The 18812-nt window shown below is 47.9% G+C and overlaps 1 protein-coding gene across 1 annotated transcript in view; it reads right to left on the reverse strand.

The window, feature by feature from the left end:
• ubr3 (ubiquitin protein ligase E3 component n-recognin 3) overlaps positions 1–18812 on the reverse strand; it is a 242571-nt gene that overhangs the window by 162176 nt on the left and 61583 nt on the right. The window contains 6 exon segments of the mRNA XM_084314353.1: positions 2277–2311; positions 2314–2332; positions 2335–2448; positions 4286–4320; positions 4323–4389; positions 13009–13150. Coding sequence (XP_084170479.1) covers positions 2277–2311; positions 2314–2332; positions 2335–2448; positions 4286–4320; positions 4323–4389; positions 13009–13150 — 412 coding nt within the window.

Here is an 18812-nt window from a genome sequence, read left to right on the forward strand (position 1 = left end):
TTAAAATTTGTGTGCATTCCATACAAGCTCTCATCAGAAGCACCGAGCCCTGCACAAAAACATTTACTATATTTAAGGTTATTTTATCTCCCGAGAATGTGTGCAAAAGAAATTAAAGACTTAAAATACCTTTAAGGCTTAAATTGAGAATTTCTAAGACTTTTAATCCCCCGCAGATACCCCGATGTTAAAAGGAACACGACAACTTTATGGGAAACGCACTTGCGCTCTTCTCCAGAGTCAGACGAGAAGAGAGAGACCAAGTTCCTCTCTGTGCGTTCAGTACAAAGCTATCCGGCTGCGAGCTAGCCTAGCTTAGCACAAATAAATAGAAGCAAATACGGATCAGCTAGCCTAGCTTAGCAGCACAAATAAATAGAAGCGGATACGGATCAGCTAGCCTAGCTTAGCAGCACAAATTAATAGCAGCGGATACGGATCAGCTAGCCTAGCTTAGCAGCACAAATAAATAGAAGCGGATCCGGATCAGCTAGCCTAGCTCAAAACTTCGTATCCGCTTCCATTAATTTGTGCTAAGCCAGGCTAGCCGATCCGTATCCGCTTCCATTCATTTGTGCTAAACTAAGCTAGCTGATCCATATCCGCTTCCGTTCATTTGTGCTAAACTAAGCTAGGCTAGCTCGCAGCCGGATTAGCTTTCTCCTCCTGAACGCACATCTTCTCGTCTGACTCTGGAGAAAGACTGTGAGAAGCGCAATCCCCCATAACGCCGGGGCCCGTTCCTTTAAAAAGAAACAAGTATCATCAATCCCGCAGGCACGACTGGATAAGTATAGTCTCTTCCAGAAGAAAAATAAATGATAATTGTAACTGAGGGGTACAATTCCCTGACTGTATTAAAGAGTATGATATATTAAACCACTACTAGTTATGTACTTTAATTACTGGCCATACAGTACATGAATATATATGGTGAACACCCACACAAGAATACGGCATTGACACATAAAGTTCTATTTGGAGGGTATTTATTATTATTAAGCAACGTTAGGTTACAGATTGAGAATAGGCTCGCACTTGTATGGCGAAGAACACACGTAAAGTCAGTCAAGAGCGTAAGTCAATAGAATAGTATGAATACTAGGATGGGTCTAAACTGATGCCACCTGTGGTATAGCAATTACATAGGGCACACTAGTACCAGCTGGAGACACTGGGGGGTTCCCTCCGGGTGTAAGGCCGGCAGGGGTAGAGGAATGTTCGGGTACAAAGTCTGGGTCAACGAGGAATAACGAGGCTCCAGATACAGGAGCCAGTGCATGCCCTTGAGCAGCAGACAAAGCAACAGCTATAATCCAGTATGCTCGACAGCATGGAAGACAGCTAGCCAGCCTCTTCCTAGAGGCGGGCTCGAGTGATGATCCTCACGGGGGGTAGATCCCAAACGACAGTGGGATCGACGGTTCTCTGCTCCAGCGGTCACGGTCCCAAAGCAATATATCCAACCAGAAATGGTTCTGCAGTCGCCGGTGTAGGTTCTCCGGTGTACATATCCAACGGTTCTCGTCTAGGACTCCTCGGGTGGGGCACGAGTTTAGGCCGCCCAGCCTGGATAAGTGCACTAGCTATATCACGACGAACCGGTGGTAATGCTGGTCACTGAAGAACTGTAGCCGCATGATACACTATAAATAATAGACTATTACTTCACATTAGAATAAGTCGAACTCGACGTTACTGCGTTAAACTCTGACACTTTAGCAATCTATTCGCACGCGGTTCTCAAGGCTCTATTTAGAGGCAAAGTGGCTCACTTCACTGCACGTTGTCTCGTGGTGAAGGCATCAAGGTTTGAACTGAACAAGCTAAGTGCTGCTGTTTCCACCTGCGCCGTATTTATACGTAAGGTGAATTATCTAGTGCCAACCTCAGTTCTGTCTCGTATTACTGCGCAGACTCTGGACATGTTGAGACATGCCCGGAGTTGCCTTTGAACTTGCCGTTGGGGGCTTGGCCGTTGGCGCCTAGGGGTCGCTGTCCAATAGGAGAGCGAATATTACTCTGGTTTGTACCCAGGTAAAGGGATATTCCGTGTATATACAAATAATATACAAGGGATATCAAACGATATACAAATATTATACAAAGGATATCAAACAAAAATATATATATATTCAGTTTAATCTGACCCTTTGTAACAATAATGATGGATAATAATAATGAGGAAAAGAAAAATAAACGGCGTTGGAACTCGAGAACTAGCTAAAAGTCATGCAACGCAGCCTCCCGCGCGGGGTGGGGGGGTGACCTCTGACCTGGCCGAAGGAGTTTTCCGAGCTGGTGCTGGGCGGGGCTCCCTCTTCACCTCGGGGGGGCCGTGGTCTCGGGCACGCGCACCCTGACGAAGTTGATGACGTGGTGCAGGTTGGACAGCAGGTTGGTGCCCGGGAACCAGCTGTCGTGGCAGTGCTCCTCGATGCAGGGCTCCTGGGGGGCGAGAGACATACACTGTGAGGGGGGGGGGGGGGGGGGGGGGGGGGAGAGAGAGAGAGAGAGAGAGAGAGAGAGAGAGAGAGAGAGAGAGAGAGAGAGAGAGAGAGAGAGAGAGAGAGAGAGAGAGAGAGAGAGAGAGAGAGAGAGAGAGAGAGAGAGAGAGAGAAACCAGCTGTAGTGGCAGTGCTCCTCGATGCAGGGCTCTGGGGGGCGAGAGACATACACTGAGAGGAGAGAGAGAGAGAGAGGAACCAGCTGTCGTGGCAGTGCTCCTCGATGCAGGGCCCCTGGGGGGCGAGAGACATACACTGTGAGAGGAGAGAGAGAGAGAGAGGAACCAGCTGTCGTGGCAGTGCTCCTCGATGCAGGGCCCCTGGGGGGGACACACACACACACACACACACACACACACACACACACCGTGAGGCGGGGGAGGGAGACACACACTGCTCCCAATGTTCCTATATACCAAGAAAATGCAAATTGACCTTGTAGAAGTGGAGCAATCTTCCATTTACTTAGGCATGTACCTTTAGGCAAAACATTTTAAAATAGGGCTACAGCTTAACACATTGACCGCCAGCAGCATGAATGATACCCCATTCATCGCCAGGTCTTTATTCAATGGATATAGTTTTAGGACTGTGACATTTGCGAGTGCTTAAAATATATCTTATATTATATCTATGCTTCTATGGGTCTAATAACGCCGTCGAGTCTCAGTGAGTTGCTTCTAGTCAACATGCCTGAGACAGATGTTTTTTCATCCGTACATTTCCATTTTATACCGTTTTGAATAGAGTATGGTTTGGGTGTTTTCAGTAATTCAGGAAAAAAAGGCATTTTACTGTAATCCAGTCATCACGTTGTAATTTTTCTGATTATCTAATCATCCTGAAATCAACGCTACATTATCATTATTATGTCTCCTCGTCCACACATGAAATTACCGTTGTAGCGGGGCGCCCCCCCCCCCCCCCCCCCCCCCCCCAACGCAGCCAACGGTAAACAGCCATACACGGTCCACAGATAGCTGTGATCGCGGCAGAAATAAATGTGAGATCAACAATCAAATTTATATATAATGTTCTTACCTTGTATCTGATGTAATGCAAAAGAGATAATCCAAATATCTGATCGCAATTCCAAATAATGCTCGTGGAGGTCTGTACCACACTACCAACCGTTTCACAATGACGGGCGGGCGGAGTTACTGTTCGATGCCATCGTTGTATAGAACTGGCTCGCCTGAGTATGTAAACCCCGCCCGCCCGGCTCAGATCGGCTCATTTTCAATGAGATGCAATAGCTCCGCCTGGCAGTAGAGGGCGGTGTTGACCGTCTGCCAGCTCAGACAGGCTCTGAAGGGGATACCAGAGGCTGCAGCTATTAATTATGAATAGATATAGCGAATAAACAAAATAACGATCCCAAAAACGAGTTAACTCGTTTCTGGTGCTCAACGCATGGCGGCCAATAACGAGTTAACTCATTTTCGGCGCAGAAACGGTTAACAGGTTAAAGCTAGTCAGGAGCTTCCCAGGTTAGTCTTTAGGGGACAGCCACCCCGTTTCCATTCTAGATTACGCACATCCCACCTCATCCTCATCTTACCTCATCCAACATCTTACCACATCCCACCTCATCCTCATCTTACCTCATCCCTCATCTTACCTCATCCCATAACCTACCTCATTCCACATCCCATAACCTACTTCATGCTTCCACATCTTACCATCTTATCTAATCCTCATTTGACCGAATCCCACATCTTATCTCATCCTCATCTTACATCACCCTCGTCTCACCTCGTCCTCATCCCACTTCTCACCTCGTCCTCTTTCGTGTCCTCCACCTGGTTGTCCAGCCGAGCTCCATCAGGTAGAGCACCATGCAGAGCACGTGTTCAGACATGTTCTGGTGGTCCATCCAGATCTACATCATCAACACACTGCATTAGTTTACACTGAACAAAACATTTAAACATGTACATATCTTATTATCCCTTTCACTACCGAAGGTTAACCGTCTGTAGTGTGGTAGTGAAAGGGTTAACCGTCTGTAGTGTGGTAGTGAAATGGTTAACCGCCTGTAGTGTGGCAGTGAAAGGGTTAACCGTATGTAGTGTGGTAGTGAAAGGGTTAACCGCCTGTAGTGTGGTCGTGAAAGGGTTAACCGTCTGTAGTGTGGTAGTGAAAGGGTTAACCGTGTGTAGTGTGGTAGTGAAAGGGTTAACCTTCTGTGGTGTGGTAGGGAAAGGGTTAAACAGAGGCATAAACAGAGAGGCATAAACAGAGAGGCACAGACAGAGAGGCACAGACAGAGAGGCACAGACAGAGAGGCATAAACAGAGAGGCACGGACAGAGAGGCATAAACAGAGAGGCACAGACAGAGAGGCACAGACAGAGAGACATAAACAGAGAGGCATAAACAGAGAGGCATAAACAGAGAGGCACGGACAGAGAGGCACGGACAGAGAGGCACAGACAGAGAGGCATAAACAGAGAGGCACAGACAGAGAGGCACAGACAGAGAGGCACAGACAGAGAGGCATAAACAGAGAGGCAGAGACAGAGAGGCATAAACAGAGAGGCACGGACAGAGAGGCATAAACAGAGAGGCATAAACAGAGAGGCATAAACAGAGAGGCACAGACAGAGAGGCATAAACAGAGAGGCACAGACAGAGAAGCATAAACAGAGAGGCATAAACAGAGAGACATAAACAGAGAGGCACGGACAGAGAGGTGTTATGTACTAGAGGCCTGGTCACTCCTGTGTCACCAGGGCAGGCAGGTGAGGGCTGCCAATTAGCCAATTAGTGCTGATTGGTTACCTGCTGGGGAGCTTCAAAGGCAGACCCAGAAACACACATGCACGGACTGTGCCTAGAGAGAGTGAGCTGTCAGGTCCTTACAGTCCTTGTCCGTTGGGTTACCAGTACATTAGTTTATAGTTATATTAGTAGTTCCTTGGTTTAGTAGCATTTTTGAGTTAGAGCACAGGGTTTTGGTGTTGATTACACAGGTTGCGTACCCATGAGCCAGGGTCGTAACAATTGGGCGCTCGTCCGGGATCTTTTACCCCTAGAACTTTGTTTGGTGATTTTTTTTTGTGTTGCACGGGGTGTCATCATATTATGGTTTGGGTGGTGTTCGTTACACATGGTGTAACGTGGGGGCTGAGCCATTTTCATCAAACAGGTGAGTATGCCGTATTTGTTTGTAATTTGATGTGACTACTTATGCTGTTAAAATATATAGTTTAGTAGGCACCACATGTAGATATGGATATTATTTTCTGGTTGTTGGTTAGCGTCCGGTGCACCGCGTACTCCTGGGGCGGTCAATGAAATGATTGTATATGATCTTTGACTGGTAGCAGGTGTGGTTGAAGAAAGTTAGGTCTACAGGGCATTAGTTTAAGGGTAGGTAGGTTAGGGCGGCCAGGAAACACAGGTAGTGTGGTAGGGCTTGATTTAGTGTTTCTTAGGGTAGACATGTGGTAGGCCGGGGTTTTCTGCAGTTTAGACGTAGAAGCATATGTGGTCACATCAGGTTAGAAGGCGCACCTGTTTGGAATATTTTGTTGGATTTATTTTGTTTGTTTAAATGTTTGGTGAGCATACCTGGTAGCACCTAACACCCTGCGTGTATGACACGTCTATTTAGGGTGGGTGGGTGTGTGTTTTTTTTTTTTTTTTTTGCAACCTGGAAAGGTGCGCTCCGTAGAGCTCACATTTCCACCGCGTTCCCTTCTGGTTGTTATTGTTGGCAATTAGCATTATTCATGGTTCTTCAGTGGTTCTTCGTTGTTCTTCGTGGTTCGTTAGTGGTTCTTCGTGTCTGTGAGGTTGGGTGTGTAGCTTGGGGTGTCTAGTTCAGTGACAATGGCTTCCATCAGGGACTTTGTTGATCGCCCGTCTCATGACTTATTAGACAAATTTTCCAAAGAACAACTGCTCGAGCTTGCTGTGCACTACAAGGTCGAGCTTACTCCAAGTGAGAAACGTTTGAAACCATCTGCCTTGGGTGCTTTGAGGGTTTTGCTCATTAGGGAACAGGTGCTTGAGGAGAGGGTGGAGGAGCCTCCTTTGTCTGACGTGTCTCCGCTATTACCTGGTGTAGAGGGTGAGTGGAGGATTAGGGAGTTGGAGTTTAAAGAAAGGCAGCTAGTGCGAGAGCGTGAGGAGAGGAAAGAGGAGCGTGAGCTTAAGGAGAGAGAGAGGAAAGAGGAGCGTGAGTTTAAGGAGAGACAAATGTTGCTGGAGCACGAGCGTGCGCAGAAGGAGCTTGAGTATAAGCATGCTGCCTTACAGGCGGGTGCTCTGCATCCAGAGTCACGTTCCGGTTTTGATGTAGGCAGGAATATTAGGATGGTGCCTCCGTTTTTTGAGAAAGACGTGGAAAGATATTTTCCCCTTTTTGAACGGGTGGCAACCACATTGAAGTGGCCTGATACCGCCTGGACACTGCTGCTACAATGTGTTTTGGTTGGTAGGGCACAAGAAGCCTACACTGCTCTGTCCCTTGAACAAAGTGCTGATTATGAACTTGTTAAAGCTTCCATATTGAGGGCTTATGAGTTGGTCCCCGAGGCCTATCGTCAGCGTTTTAGAGGTTATCGTAGGCAGGAGGGGCAGTCTTATGTTGAATTTGGAAAAGAGAAGGAGAACCTGTTTGACCGGTGGTGCACCTCGCAAAAAGCAGAGTCAAGGGAGCAGCTCAGACAGTTGGTTCTCCTAGAGGAATTTAAGAGGTGTGTTCCTGATAACGTTTCCACACATCTAAATGAGCATAAGGTATCGAAGATAGCCGACGCTGCTGTCTTGGCTGATGAGTTTGTGTTAACACACAAATCTGTCTTTGTAGAGGAGGGCCGTGTGGAGTCCAGGGGTAGTAGGCGTCCTTCTCAGGGGAGCCGGTTCCCGGCACCCGTGTCTGCTGGTCGGTTTACTTCGACTCCTAGGCAAGGTGGCTCTGCTAGTGCATTCCCAGAGGGGGTTATCTGTTTTTACTGTAAGGAGCCTGGTCATATCGTTGCTGGATGCCCTGTGCTTAAGCAGAAAAATTTAAAAACGGTGGCTCTGGTAGAAATCATAGACAGGACACCTATGCCGACATTAGAGGGTGGGGTGCGAAGTATCAAAGGTGCAGACAGGGAGCTAGAGGGCTCCTCAACATTTAGGATGGATGGATTTGTTTCACTGGTTGGTGAATTAGGATCAAGGCGGGCTATTACAATATGGAGAGATACAGGAGCTTTCCAGTCTCTCATTCTGGATGGGATTTTGCCATTTTCGGAAGATTCTTCATTGCATTCCGGTGCCATTGTTCAGGGCTTTGGAGGAGGCTTTGTGAATACTCCTTTGCATGAGGTCTCGCTAAACTCTCCCTTAGTATCAGGCAATGTTGTCGTAGGAGTGTGTTCTCACATTCCCATAAAGGGGGTGTCCTTCATTCTAGGGAACGATTTGGCCGGTGGCAAAGTGCTGGCTACTCCAGTTGTAATTCCCGTCCCTGTAGTTTCTGAGGTTCCTGATGAGCTCGCACAGAAGCATCCAGGAGTGTTTCCTGTGTGTGCGGTAACACGCGCAATGTCAAAGGTCAAATGTGACACCCATGAGGTTGTTAACTTAGATGGTGATATGACACTTAGTGACACGTTCTTTGTTGAGTTGAAAAGTGGCCCTGATGAGGGTTTTGGTAAGGTGATACCGTCTCATGAGCAGTTGGTACTAGAGCAAAACAAGGATGTCTCCTTGTCGTCCCTCTTTGAAGAGGCGGTTTTAGAGGATGAAATGGTAGATACGTCTCAAGGATACTTTGTTAGCAATGACGTGCTCATGAGAAAGTGGACACCACCTAACCTGTCCAGTCTGGATGACTGGGGCAGTGTGTTTCAGATTGTTGTTCCAGCCGTGTATCGTCCTGATATACTGCATCTAGCACATGATCATGATCTTGCTGGTCACATGGGGGTCAGGAAGACTTATGACCGTGTGCTGAGACATTTTTGTTGGCCTGGTTTGAAGTCAGATGTGGCACAATATTGTCGCTCGTGCCATGTGTGTCAGGTGGTTGGTAAACCAAACCAGAAGATCCCTCAGGCTCCTCTGCAGCCTATCCCTGCCGTTGGGGAACCTTTTGAGCGGATCCTCATTGACTGTGTTGGTCCCCTCCCTCGAACTAAGACAGGGAACCAGTACCTTTTGACTATTATGTGTGCAGCGACCCGTTTTCCTGAAGCCATTCCTTTACGCAAGATCACAGCCCCAGCTATATCCAAAGCTCTGGTTAGGTTTTTTTCGACTTTTGGTCTACCAAAGGTCATTCAATCAGATCAAGGGTCTAACTTCATGTCCCGTCTCTTTGCTCAGGTCCTCCAGCAGTTGTCTATCCAGCATTGCCCTTCCTCTGCCTATCATCCAGAGTCCCAGGGGGCGCTGGAGAGATTTCACCAGACTATCAAAACAATGCTGCGGGCATATTGTACGGAGTTCGACAAAGACTGGGATGATGGAATTCCTTTGCTTCTGTTTGCTGCTAGGGAGGTAACCCAGGAGTCTCTTGGATTCAGCCCGGCTGAGCTGGTGTTCGGCCACACAGTGAGGGGTCCTTTGAAACTGCTGAAGGAAAAGTGGTTGGCTGACCACACTCCTTCCTCTACTAATTTGTTGGACTATGTGTGTGACTTCAGTAGGCCTGCCGCGATAAGCAATAAATCGATTAATTGCTGCGATAATTAAAATGAATGCAATGATTTTGACGGGCGCGATTAATTGCTATTTGCGCGTTTGTTTTAATGAGGCGGAACCAGTGCCGCTTGTCAGTCACTGTCCGTGTTGGGAGGCGGGTCGCTGACGTTACTAGAGTACAGCACGGGAGCCCTGTGGGGCAACGCCACAGCTTAACTACATTTCTCAATAGTGTGGCTCCTTTTAACCAAGTAGCATTATTTGTAGTGTAACGTTAGCTATTTTTAGACCCAAGTAGTTACTCGCTACTGCCCGGAGAAACTGGACTGCTAAATAAAGATGAAAGATAGAGCTTTGATTCTCATTCCATGCTAACAACATTAGCTAACAAACGAAATACAACGTATAGCATAGCTACAAGTACAACACAGAATAACGTTAATACAATTACATGCATCATTGTTTACAATGAACGGGTGGGGCTGGTCAAAGGACTGGACACGGGGACAAGTTAAACATGAATTAATTTATTATAACACTCCGGTAGTTTCGAGTCGTGCTGCAGTGCCTACGCACCACAGCTATTCTATTATATACTGCTTTGACGCTTCCTCCTCATCGTTGATTGCCTGTAGTAGCTGCATCTAACGTTAGTAGCTAACGTTAAAACTAACCTAAAGTTAGTTGTTCACCAACAATCTCAACATTTGTTATTAGCTCAAAAACAACCGGACGAGACATGTTGTCGGCTCATATGTTCTGCTTAGGATAATCGCAACAATACTTCCGGTCCGGTCGGTGGGCTTCAAAATAAAAGTCTAAAACCGGAAAAGACGGAGCGGTGGGCTTCAAAATAAAAGTTTTGGGAAATAAATTTCTCAAAAAAAATTCTCTAACCGGTCGCAATAATATCGCTTATCGCGATATTTTCGGGGGCAATTAATCGCCCAGCAAAATGTGTTATCGTGGCAGGCCTAGACTTCAGGCTTAAGCTTAGTAGAGCATGTGAACTAGCGAAAGAGAACCTAAAGGTAGCCCAAGGAAAAATGAAGGTGTGGTATGATAGGCGGGCCCGACATAGGGTGTTCTCACCGGGAGACAAGGTGTTGGTTCTCTCGCCTATTCTTGGGTCTGCATTACAGGCTAAATACAGTGGGCCATACTCCATTGAGCGCAAAGTTGGTGAGGTCGACTACTTGATTAAAACTCCCGACCGCAGGCGCAAGAGTAGATTATGTCACGTCAATATGTTGAAGGCGTACAATGATAGGGCTCAGATTGACCAGTCAGGGGTCAAGCCTGTGGCTGTTCTAACAGTTTCTGCATCTCCTATTGTAGCCGACTGTTCTGTGTCGAAGGAGATTTCTCAGGGCCGGTTGCCAAACACCCAGATACTAGGTGACTTGGACTCACACCTGTCGTACTTACCACTTCCTGAGCGTACGGATGTGGTGCGCCTACTTAGACAGCATACACGTTTGTTTTCTGATGTCCCTAGTCGTACTAATGTACTCGAGCATGACATTGATGTTGGTAGTGCAGGGCCAATTAAGCAACATGCCTATAGGGTGAATCCGGAAAAACGAAGGATCTTGAGTAAGGAAGTAGACTATATGGTGAGACATGGCATTGCGGAGCCCAGTTCTAGTGCGTGGAGCTCCCCCTGCCTGCTTGTTGATAAGCCAGACTGCACTCATCGGTTCTGTACTGATTTCCGTAAAGTTAATGCAGTAACCAAGCCGGACTCGTACCCTCTGCCTCGGATGGACGACTGTATCGATCGGGTGGGTTCAGCAGCCTTTGTAAGTAAATTGGATTTGCTAAAGGGATACTGGCAGGTTCCGCTTACTCCGCGAGCACGTGAGATATCCGCTTTTGTCACACCAGAGAGTTTCTGCCAGTATACAGTGATGGCCTTTGGCATGCGAAATGCCCCAGCGACGTTTCAGCGGCTAGTGAACAAGGTCCTGGGCGGGGTAGCGTTCTGTGAGGCATATCTGGATGACCTGGTTATCCACAGTTCCTCTTGGTCACAACATGTGGAGCATCTGGCCGAAGTGTTCAAGCGGTTGGGTGATGCTAACTTGACAGTTAACCTTGCGAAATGTGAATTTGGACAGGCCACGGTTACCTACCTGGGTAAGGTGGTTGGACGTGGGCATGTGTGCCCCATTACAGCTAAGGTGGAGGCTATAGTGGGCTTCCCTGCTCCCATCACCAGGCGGGAGTTAAAGCGCTTCCTAGGTATGGCAGGGTACTATAGGAGTTTCTGTAGGAACTTTGCTTCTGTTGTTGCCCCTTTGACCAATCTGCTCAGTCCTAAGGTACCTTTCGTGTGGACTGAGACTTGTCAAGTCTTTTGAGAGCATCAAGGGTATTCTGATTAGCGCTCCCGTTCTGTCAGCTCCCGATTTTCAACTGCCATTCAAGTTGGCAGTGGATGCTAGTGACCTCGGTGCTGGAGCCGTCCTCCTGCAAGAGGATGCATTAGAGGTGGAGCACCCAGTGTGCTACTTTTCTAAAAAGTTTGACAGGCATCAACTGCACTACTCTACTATAGAGAAGGAGGCGCTCGCTTTGGTTCTTGCCTTGAACCATTTTGATGTTTACGTGGGATCCTCCAGTTTACCCCTTGTTGTGTATACAGACCATAACCCTTTGGTTTTTCTTCGCAGCATGGTGAATTCGAATCATCGTTTGATGCGATGGAGTTTGTTCCTCCAGGCGTATAACTTGGATATTCGCCACATTCGTGGGAGGGACAACGTGCTAGCAGACGCCCTCTCACGATCGTAGTACCAGTGTTTGTGGTACCCGTTATCGCTGTTGTGGTAAAGGCCCTGACAACTAAGGGGTCACAGTTGTTTTTTGTTTTGTTTATGGGTTGTTGTGTAGTGGTTGCCTCTTGGGCAACCAGTTTGGTGGGGGAGGTGTTATGTACTAGAGGCCTGGTCACTCCTGTGTCACCAGGGCAGGCAGGTGAGGGCTGCCAATTAGCCAATTAGTGCTGATTGGTTACCTGCTGGGGAGCTTCAAAGGCAGACCCAGAAACACACATGCACGGACTGTGCCTAGAGAGAGTGAGCTGTCAGGTCCTTACAGTCCTTGTCCGTTGGGTTACCAGTACATTAGTTTATAGTTATATTAGTAGTTCCTTGGTTTAGTAGCATTTTTGAGTTAGAGCACAGGGTTTTGGTGTTGATTACACATAGGTTGCGTACCCATGAGCCAGGGTCGTAACAAGAGGCATAAACAGAGAGGCACAGACAGAGAGGCATAAACAGAGAGGCATAAACAGAGAGGCACGGACAGAGAGGCATAAACAGAGAGACATAAACAGAGAGGCACGGACAGAGAGGCATAAACAGAGAGGCACAGACGGAAAGGCATAAACAGAGAGGCATAAACAGAGAGGCATAAACAGAGAGGCATAAACAGAGAGGCATAAACAGAGAGGCACGGACAGAGGCATAAACAGAGAGGCATAAACAGAGAGGCACAGACAGAGAGGCATAAACAGAGAGGCACAGACAGAGAAGCATAAACAGAGAGGCATAAACAGAGAGGCACGGACAGAGAGGCATAAACAGAGAGGCACAGACAGAGAGGCATAAACAGAGAGGCATAAACGGAGAGGCATAAACAGAGAGGCACGGACAGAGAGGCATAAACAGAGAGACATAAACAGAGAGGCACAGACAGAGAGGCATAAACAGAGAGACATAAACAGAGAGGCACGGACAGAGAGGCATAAACAGAGAGGCATAAACAGAGAGGCACAGACGGAAAGGCATAAACAGAGAGACATAAACAGAGAGGCACGGACAGAGAGGCACGGACAGAGAGGACAGGCTCACCTTATACAGGAGTGTGAAGATGACTATGTGCAAAGTCTTGCAGTGTAACAGCTTGACGAGGCCTCTGTAACACGGGTGGAGAGGAGTCCTCTCCTTGTAAGGTGGCCAGGGGTTGCCGGTGTGAATCCCAGACTGTTTCAAACTGGGTGACATCATCCGCAAAAGGAAAGAAAATGGTAAATGGTACATTTATACATCTCTTTTATCCAAAGCGCTTTACAAATTGTGTTCCTCACATTTGACCCATTCACTCAGACATTCACACACCGACGGCGGAGGCGACCACGCAAGGTGCCAACCCGCTCGTCGGGGAGCAATTATAGGGGGTTAAGTGTCTTGCTCAAGGACACTTCGACAGGCTGCCGAGGGAGGAGTGGACTGGGAATCGAACCGGGAACCTTCCGATTACCAGACGACGGCTCTACCTCCTTTAGCCAGCCACCGCCGCCGCCCACGGAAATCTCCAGAAAGGAGTCATAATCGCCACAATCCCGGGGTCTCTCTCCGTGTGTCTCTGTGCCTCTCGTGTGACATACCCTATACATGCAATAACAAGGTTGAATTCCCATATAAAAGCCGCAGAAATGAGAGTTTGATGATGTGACCGAGAACACTCTCTCCAGAGTAATTCACAGCATAAAAAGGCTCTCAGTCGATGCAACAGAATAGCCGATCGGCTGCAAAAGTCTCCCAATCTATTAGCGATGAAAGGACCGGCGTGGTTATATAAAAAGGTGCAGGGCCCCCCCCACCCCACCCCTCGACAGGCAATCCATCATATTCAAAAGGAGTGAAGGGGCAACAACGAGCCCCCGGTATCAGACGCTGGGGGGGGGGGGGGGGGGGGGGGTAAGAGAAGAAAGAAACGCAGGCTTCAATATGCTTCAAGGGAGAAACACGCTTCAGGTCTTTAGAGGCGCTGGCGCTAAACACCTTTTGCATTAAAAAGGTGCAATCTTCTATAAATAACTGCAGTTAAAACGCCCCGGTGATTTCGCTCTCATTGCGGTCTAATTGCCTTTTATGGGTCCTGCGCAATTACATACCGGTATACTAATAAAAAAACGGCTCAAACCCTGTTATTAACCATGTAATCGCCGAAAAGTCAATCTTGGTTCAAAAAAGGTTGGGGACCCCTGGTGTAGACTACCACATGCTGCCCTACTGTCTGTCTGGGGAGGGTGTAGACTACCACATGCTGGCCTACTGTCTAGGGAGGGTGTAGACTACCACATGCTGCCTTACTGTCGGTCTGGAGAGGGTGTAGACTACTACATGCTGCCCTACTGTCGGTCTGGGGAGGGTGTAGACTACCACATGCTGCCCTACTGTCTGTCTGGAGAGGGTGTAGACTACTACATGCTGCCCTACTGTCTGTCTGGAGAGGGTGTAGACTACTACATGCTGCCCTACTGTTGGTCTGGGGAGGGTGTAGACTACCACATGCTGCCTTACTGTCGGTCTGGGGAGGGTGGAGACTACCACATGCTGCCCTACTGTTGGTTTGGGGAGGGTGTAGAACTACCACATGCTGCCCTACCGTCAGTCTGGAGAGGGTGGAGACTACCACAATGCCACATGCTGCCCTACTGTCGGTATGGGAGGGTGTAGAATTACCACATGCTGCCCTACTGTTGGTCTGGGGAGGGTGTAGAACTACCACATGCTGCCCTACCGTCGGTCTGGAGAGGGTGGAGACTACCACAATGCCACATGCTGACCTACTGTCGGTATGGGAGGGTATAGAACTACCACATGCTGCCCTACTGTCGGTCTGGGAGGGTGTAGACTACCACATGCTACCGTCGGTCTGGGAGGGTGTAGAACTACCTCTTCCGATACATGTGGAGTCACCAGCCGCTTCTTTTCACCCGACAGCGAGCAATTTCACTGGGAGAACATAACGTGTGTGTGGAGGTTCACGGTATCTCCCCCAGATCCCCTCCCTGCTGAACAGGCGCCCGACCGACCAGTAGGAGTCGCTGTTTGACAATGACCAGGCTTCCCACCTGTGAACACTGACAATTGTGTTAGTAGGGACGACTGACCAAAGCCGGAAGGTACCACTGACAGCTGGATTCAAACCCAGAGTGTCTCTGCAGTGGTAGGAGAGTGCTACCCAGCCGCGCCACACCTCACATTTTTTAAGTGACCGTTTTTTTTTTATATATTTTTATTTATTTTAGCTTTTTTCCAGCTTTATTGGTCAGACATGACCGACAGAGGAGAGGGAGAACGGGAAGAGATGTGGGGGAGGACATGACCGACAGAGGAGAGGGAGAACGGCGGGAGGATGTGGGGGAGGACATGACCGACAGAGGCGAGGGAGAACGGGAGACGATGTGGGGGAGGACATGACCGACAGAGGAGAGGGAGAGCGGGAGACGATGTGGGGGAGGACATGACCGACAGAGGAGAGGGAGAACGGGAGACGATGTGGGGGAGGACATGACCGACAGAGGAGAGGGAGAGCGGGAGACGATGTGGGGGAGGACATGACCGACAGAGGAGAGGGAGAACGGGAGAAGATGTGGGGGAGGACATGACCGACAGAGGAGAGGGAGAACGGGAGAAGATGTGGGGGAGGACATGACCGACAGAGGAGAGGGAGAACGGGAGAAGATGTGGGGGAGGACATGACCGACAGAGGAGAGGGAGAGCGGGAGACGATGTGGGGGAGGACATGACCGACAGAGGAGAGGGAGAACGGGAGAAGATGTGGGGGAGGACATGACCGACAGAGGAGAGGGAGAGCGGGAGACGATGTGGGGGAGGACATGACCGACAGAGGAGAGGGAGAACGGGAGAAGATGTGGGAGAGGACATGACCGACAGAGGAGAGGGAGAGCGGGAGACAATGTGGGGGAGGACATGCGGCAAATCCGTCCGGGAGCGGGAGGCGAACCAGAGTCGGCCGCGTAGCGTTTTTTTCGATACTTTATTTTTTTTCATACTGCTACACAGTATGCAGTGCGCCACTCGGGCGCCCTAGTGACGCTTTTTTGAGCACTGTTGGAAAAAAACTTTAGTCGTGGAGTGCAAGGACAAATCTGAGGTATCCGAAGCGAAATCGGCAGCAAAACATTGATAACGGCGGAGAAGCTAAGAGGTTTCCTACAAACCTCGTCTGTACGAGCAGACCGCTCACGCTTTCCTCGGGTCAAAGAAAGATTTCTTTTCGGGGTTTCTTGTTCCCCCCCCCCTCGACCCTCCTACCCTCGTCAATCAAGCTGAGACAGAGAGAGAGAGGGCGGAGCTCGGGACAGGTCGATTGGAACCGAGCCTATCGCAGTGTAGACCTGAACCCTCTTATCCCGGCTGTCCCCTGCAGGAGCGAGAGAGAGGGAGGGGGGGGGGGGACTGACCCTAGATCAGTCAGCAGGGGGCGTGCGATACGCCTCGCGTTCTTCGGCGAGGGGGGGGGGGTTAAACATGGCCGTTTCAAAGATAGAATAAGAGACCCGTTTAACCTTTAGCTGTAGTGTCCAGAAAGGAACGGCTATTCTGAAAATACCACCGCTGAGAGATATACCATAGATGGGATGAAGAGGACTGTATGTTGAGGGAAAGAGAGAGAGGGGGTGGAAGGAGAGGATAGAGGTGAGATTGAACTCAGATTTATCACAAGATAAAATGGATATTGAGAAGGCTCAATTCAAGGGCAGTTGAATGGGAATAGTTGAGGAAATATCGTCTGCTTCGTCTCGGGGTGGAGCGTCTCTGGGTGGAGTGTAAAGAAACAATATACGTTGTATTTTATGGCAATAACGTTGCGAGTGCTGCTTCTTCTCGGGTCTAAATAGTCTGTTTTTCCGGTGCAATGCGCAGACATTTTGATAGGGTTAGAGGGTGTTTACTCTTGGCTACATTTGAAAAAGAAATGCAACATTACTTAATATGGACTGTGTTGATCTATTTATGACGTGAAATAAATATCGTACCGGTAAAAACAGATCGGTTCCGTTTTATGGCCGATTATCAATGTGTCCTCCTCCCAACAGAATGATAGGATTCAAGTAAAAGAATCTGCGAAATGCCCCTTTAACCCTTTCAGGTTTAAGTTTATGTAATGAGTTCCATCTTGGAACAGCAGCAGCCACTGTTACATCATCACCGTTACGTTCGGTTCTCAAAGTTCCCTCACATCTGAGCTGGTACACCTGAAAAGGTTTAACCCTTTCACTACCATACTACCAAAGGGTTAACCCTTTTCACAACCACACTACAGAAGGTTAACCCTTTCACTACCACTAGGGCTGTCCCCGACTAAGGATTTGGATGGTCGACTAGGATTGGCCAAAATTTGCCGTTAGTCGACTATTGGTCGACTTAAAAAAAATAAATAAAAAAAAAGTACAATATATATATATATTTTTTTTTATCATTCCATTTGGGCTGTGGGGGGGTGCTTAATGTCTGAAGGAGTCGACTGAAGGCTTCTTGTCCTCTGCAAAAGCATGCAATTGGTCCACTGATGGATACATCTTGATATTTGTCTAGTATAGTGTGTTCATTAGATGGGTGAAATCCTCTTTCAGTGCCTCTGTGCCGGTTATCGTAGGCAGTTAGCCTCTGGTATGCGTGCCATTAGTGTTAGCCACGCTTCTATGCCTCTTTTCTTTTGAAAAAAATTATTATTATTTTTTTATTATATTCGACTAAGAGGTTGGGGCCAGTCGACTACGGCCCCTTTCGACCGATTAGTCGACTAATCGATTAATAGGGGTCAGCCCTAACTACCACACTACAGACGGTTACCCGTCTGTAGTGTGGTAGTGAAAGGTTAACCGTCTGTAGTGTTCTCCACTTGCACAACCTGAAAGTAGGCACTTCCGGCTGACTTCCGGTTGCGAATGGTACTTCCTGTCCCATCCAAATACATTGTTTTTAGCTACTTTTCTCCCGTTATTTAAACAACTTTGTCGTCACAGAGAGGCAATGAAACGTTTGTATTATTATAGTATAGAATGTATTTAATAAGCAAACGTTTGTCAGCAGGGTTTTTGGGCTGTATTTCATGTAAAAACGTTTACTGTTAGTTTACTTGCTCACGCTAATTAAGGCTAATGCTGGCTAACAGAAGCTAGCGCAAGAAACGACGCCGCAAAATATTGTTTATAGTGCATTTCTTGCCACCTTATAGCATTTGTACATTTGTATGACAGTCTATAATGCTCCCGTGAAGTTTTTCCGGACGTTTTGGTAATGATTTTCACTATAAAATCATATTTCTAAATGACAGGAAGTTGATGAAAACTGGCCGGAATAGCTTTGAGCTAACGATCTTTGCCGATGCATTCCATTCTAAACGTAACGTTAGTTGTTCAAAACATTACCTGTCTATATAATTTGTTCCTCAACATTATATAGACAGGTAATGTTTTGTAAACTAACTGCAGCCTGCTACAGTTAGAAGCTAACGTTAGCCAGCAAGCTGCAGCCTGCTACAGTTAGAAGCTAACGTTAGCCAGCAAGCTGCAGCCTGCTACAGTTAGAAGCTAACGTTAGCCAGCAAGCTGCAGCCTGCTACAGTTAGAAGCTAATGTTGAGGAACAAATTATAGACAGGTAATGTTTTGAACAACTAACGTTACGTTTAGAATGGAATGCACCGGCAAAGATTGTTAGCTCAAAGCTATTCCGGCCAGTTTTCATCAACTTCCTGTCATTTAGAAATATGATTTTATAGTGAAAATCATTACCAAAACGTCCGGAAAAACCTCACAGGGCGCATTATAGACTGTCATACAAATGTACAAATGCTATAAGGTGGCAAGAAATGCACTATAAACAATACTTTGCGGC

The sequence above is a fragment of the Notolepis coatsorum genome (genome assembly GCF_963971535.1).
Source record: "Notolepis coatsorum genome assembly, chromosome: 5".
In the NCBI taxonomy this organism is placed as follows: Eukaryota; Metazoa; Chordata; class Actinopteri; order Aulopiformes; family Paralepididae; genus Notolepis; species Notolepis coatsorum.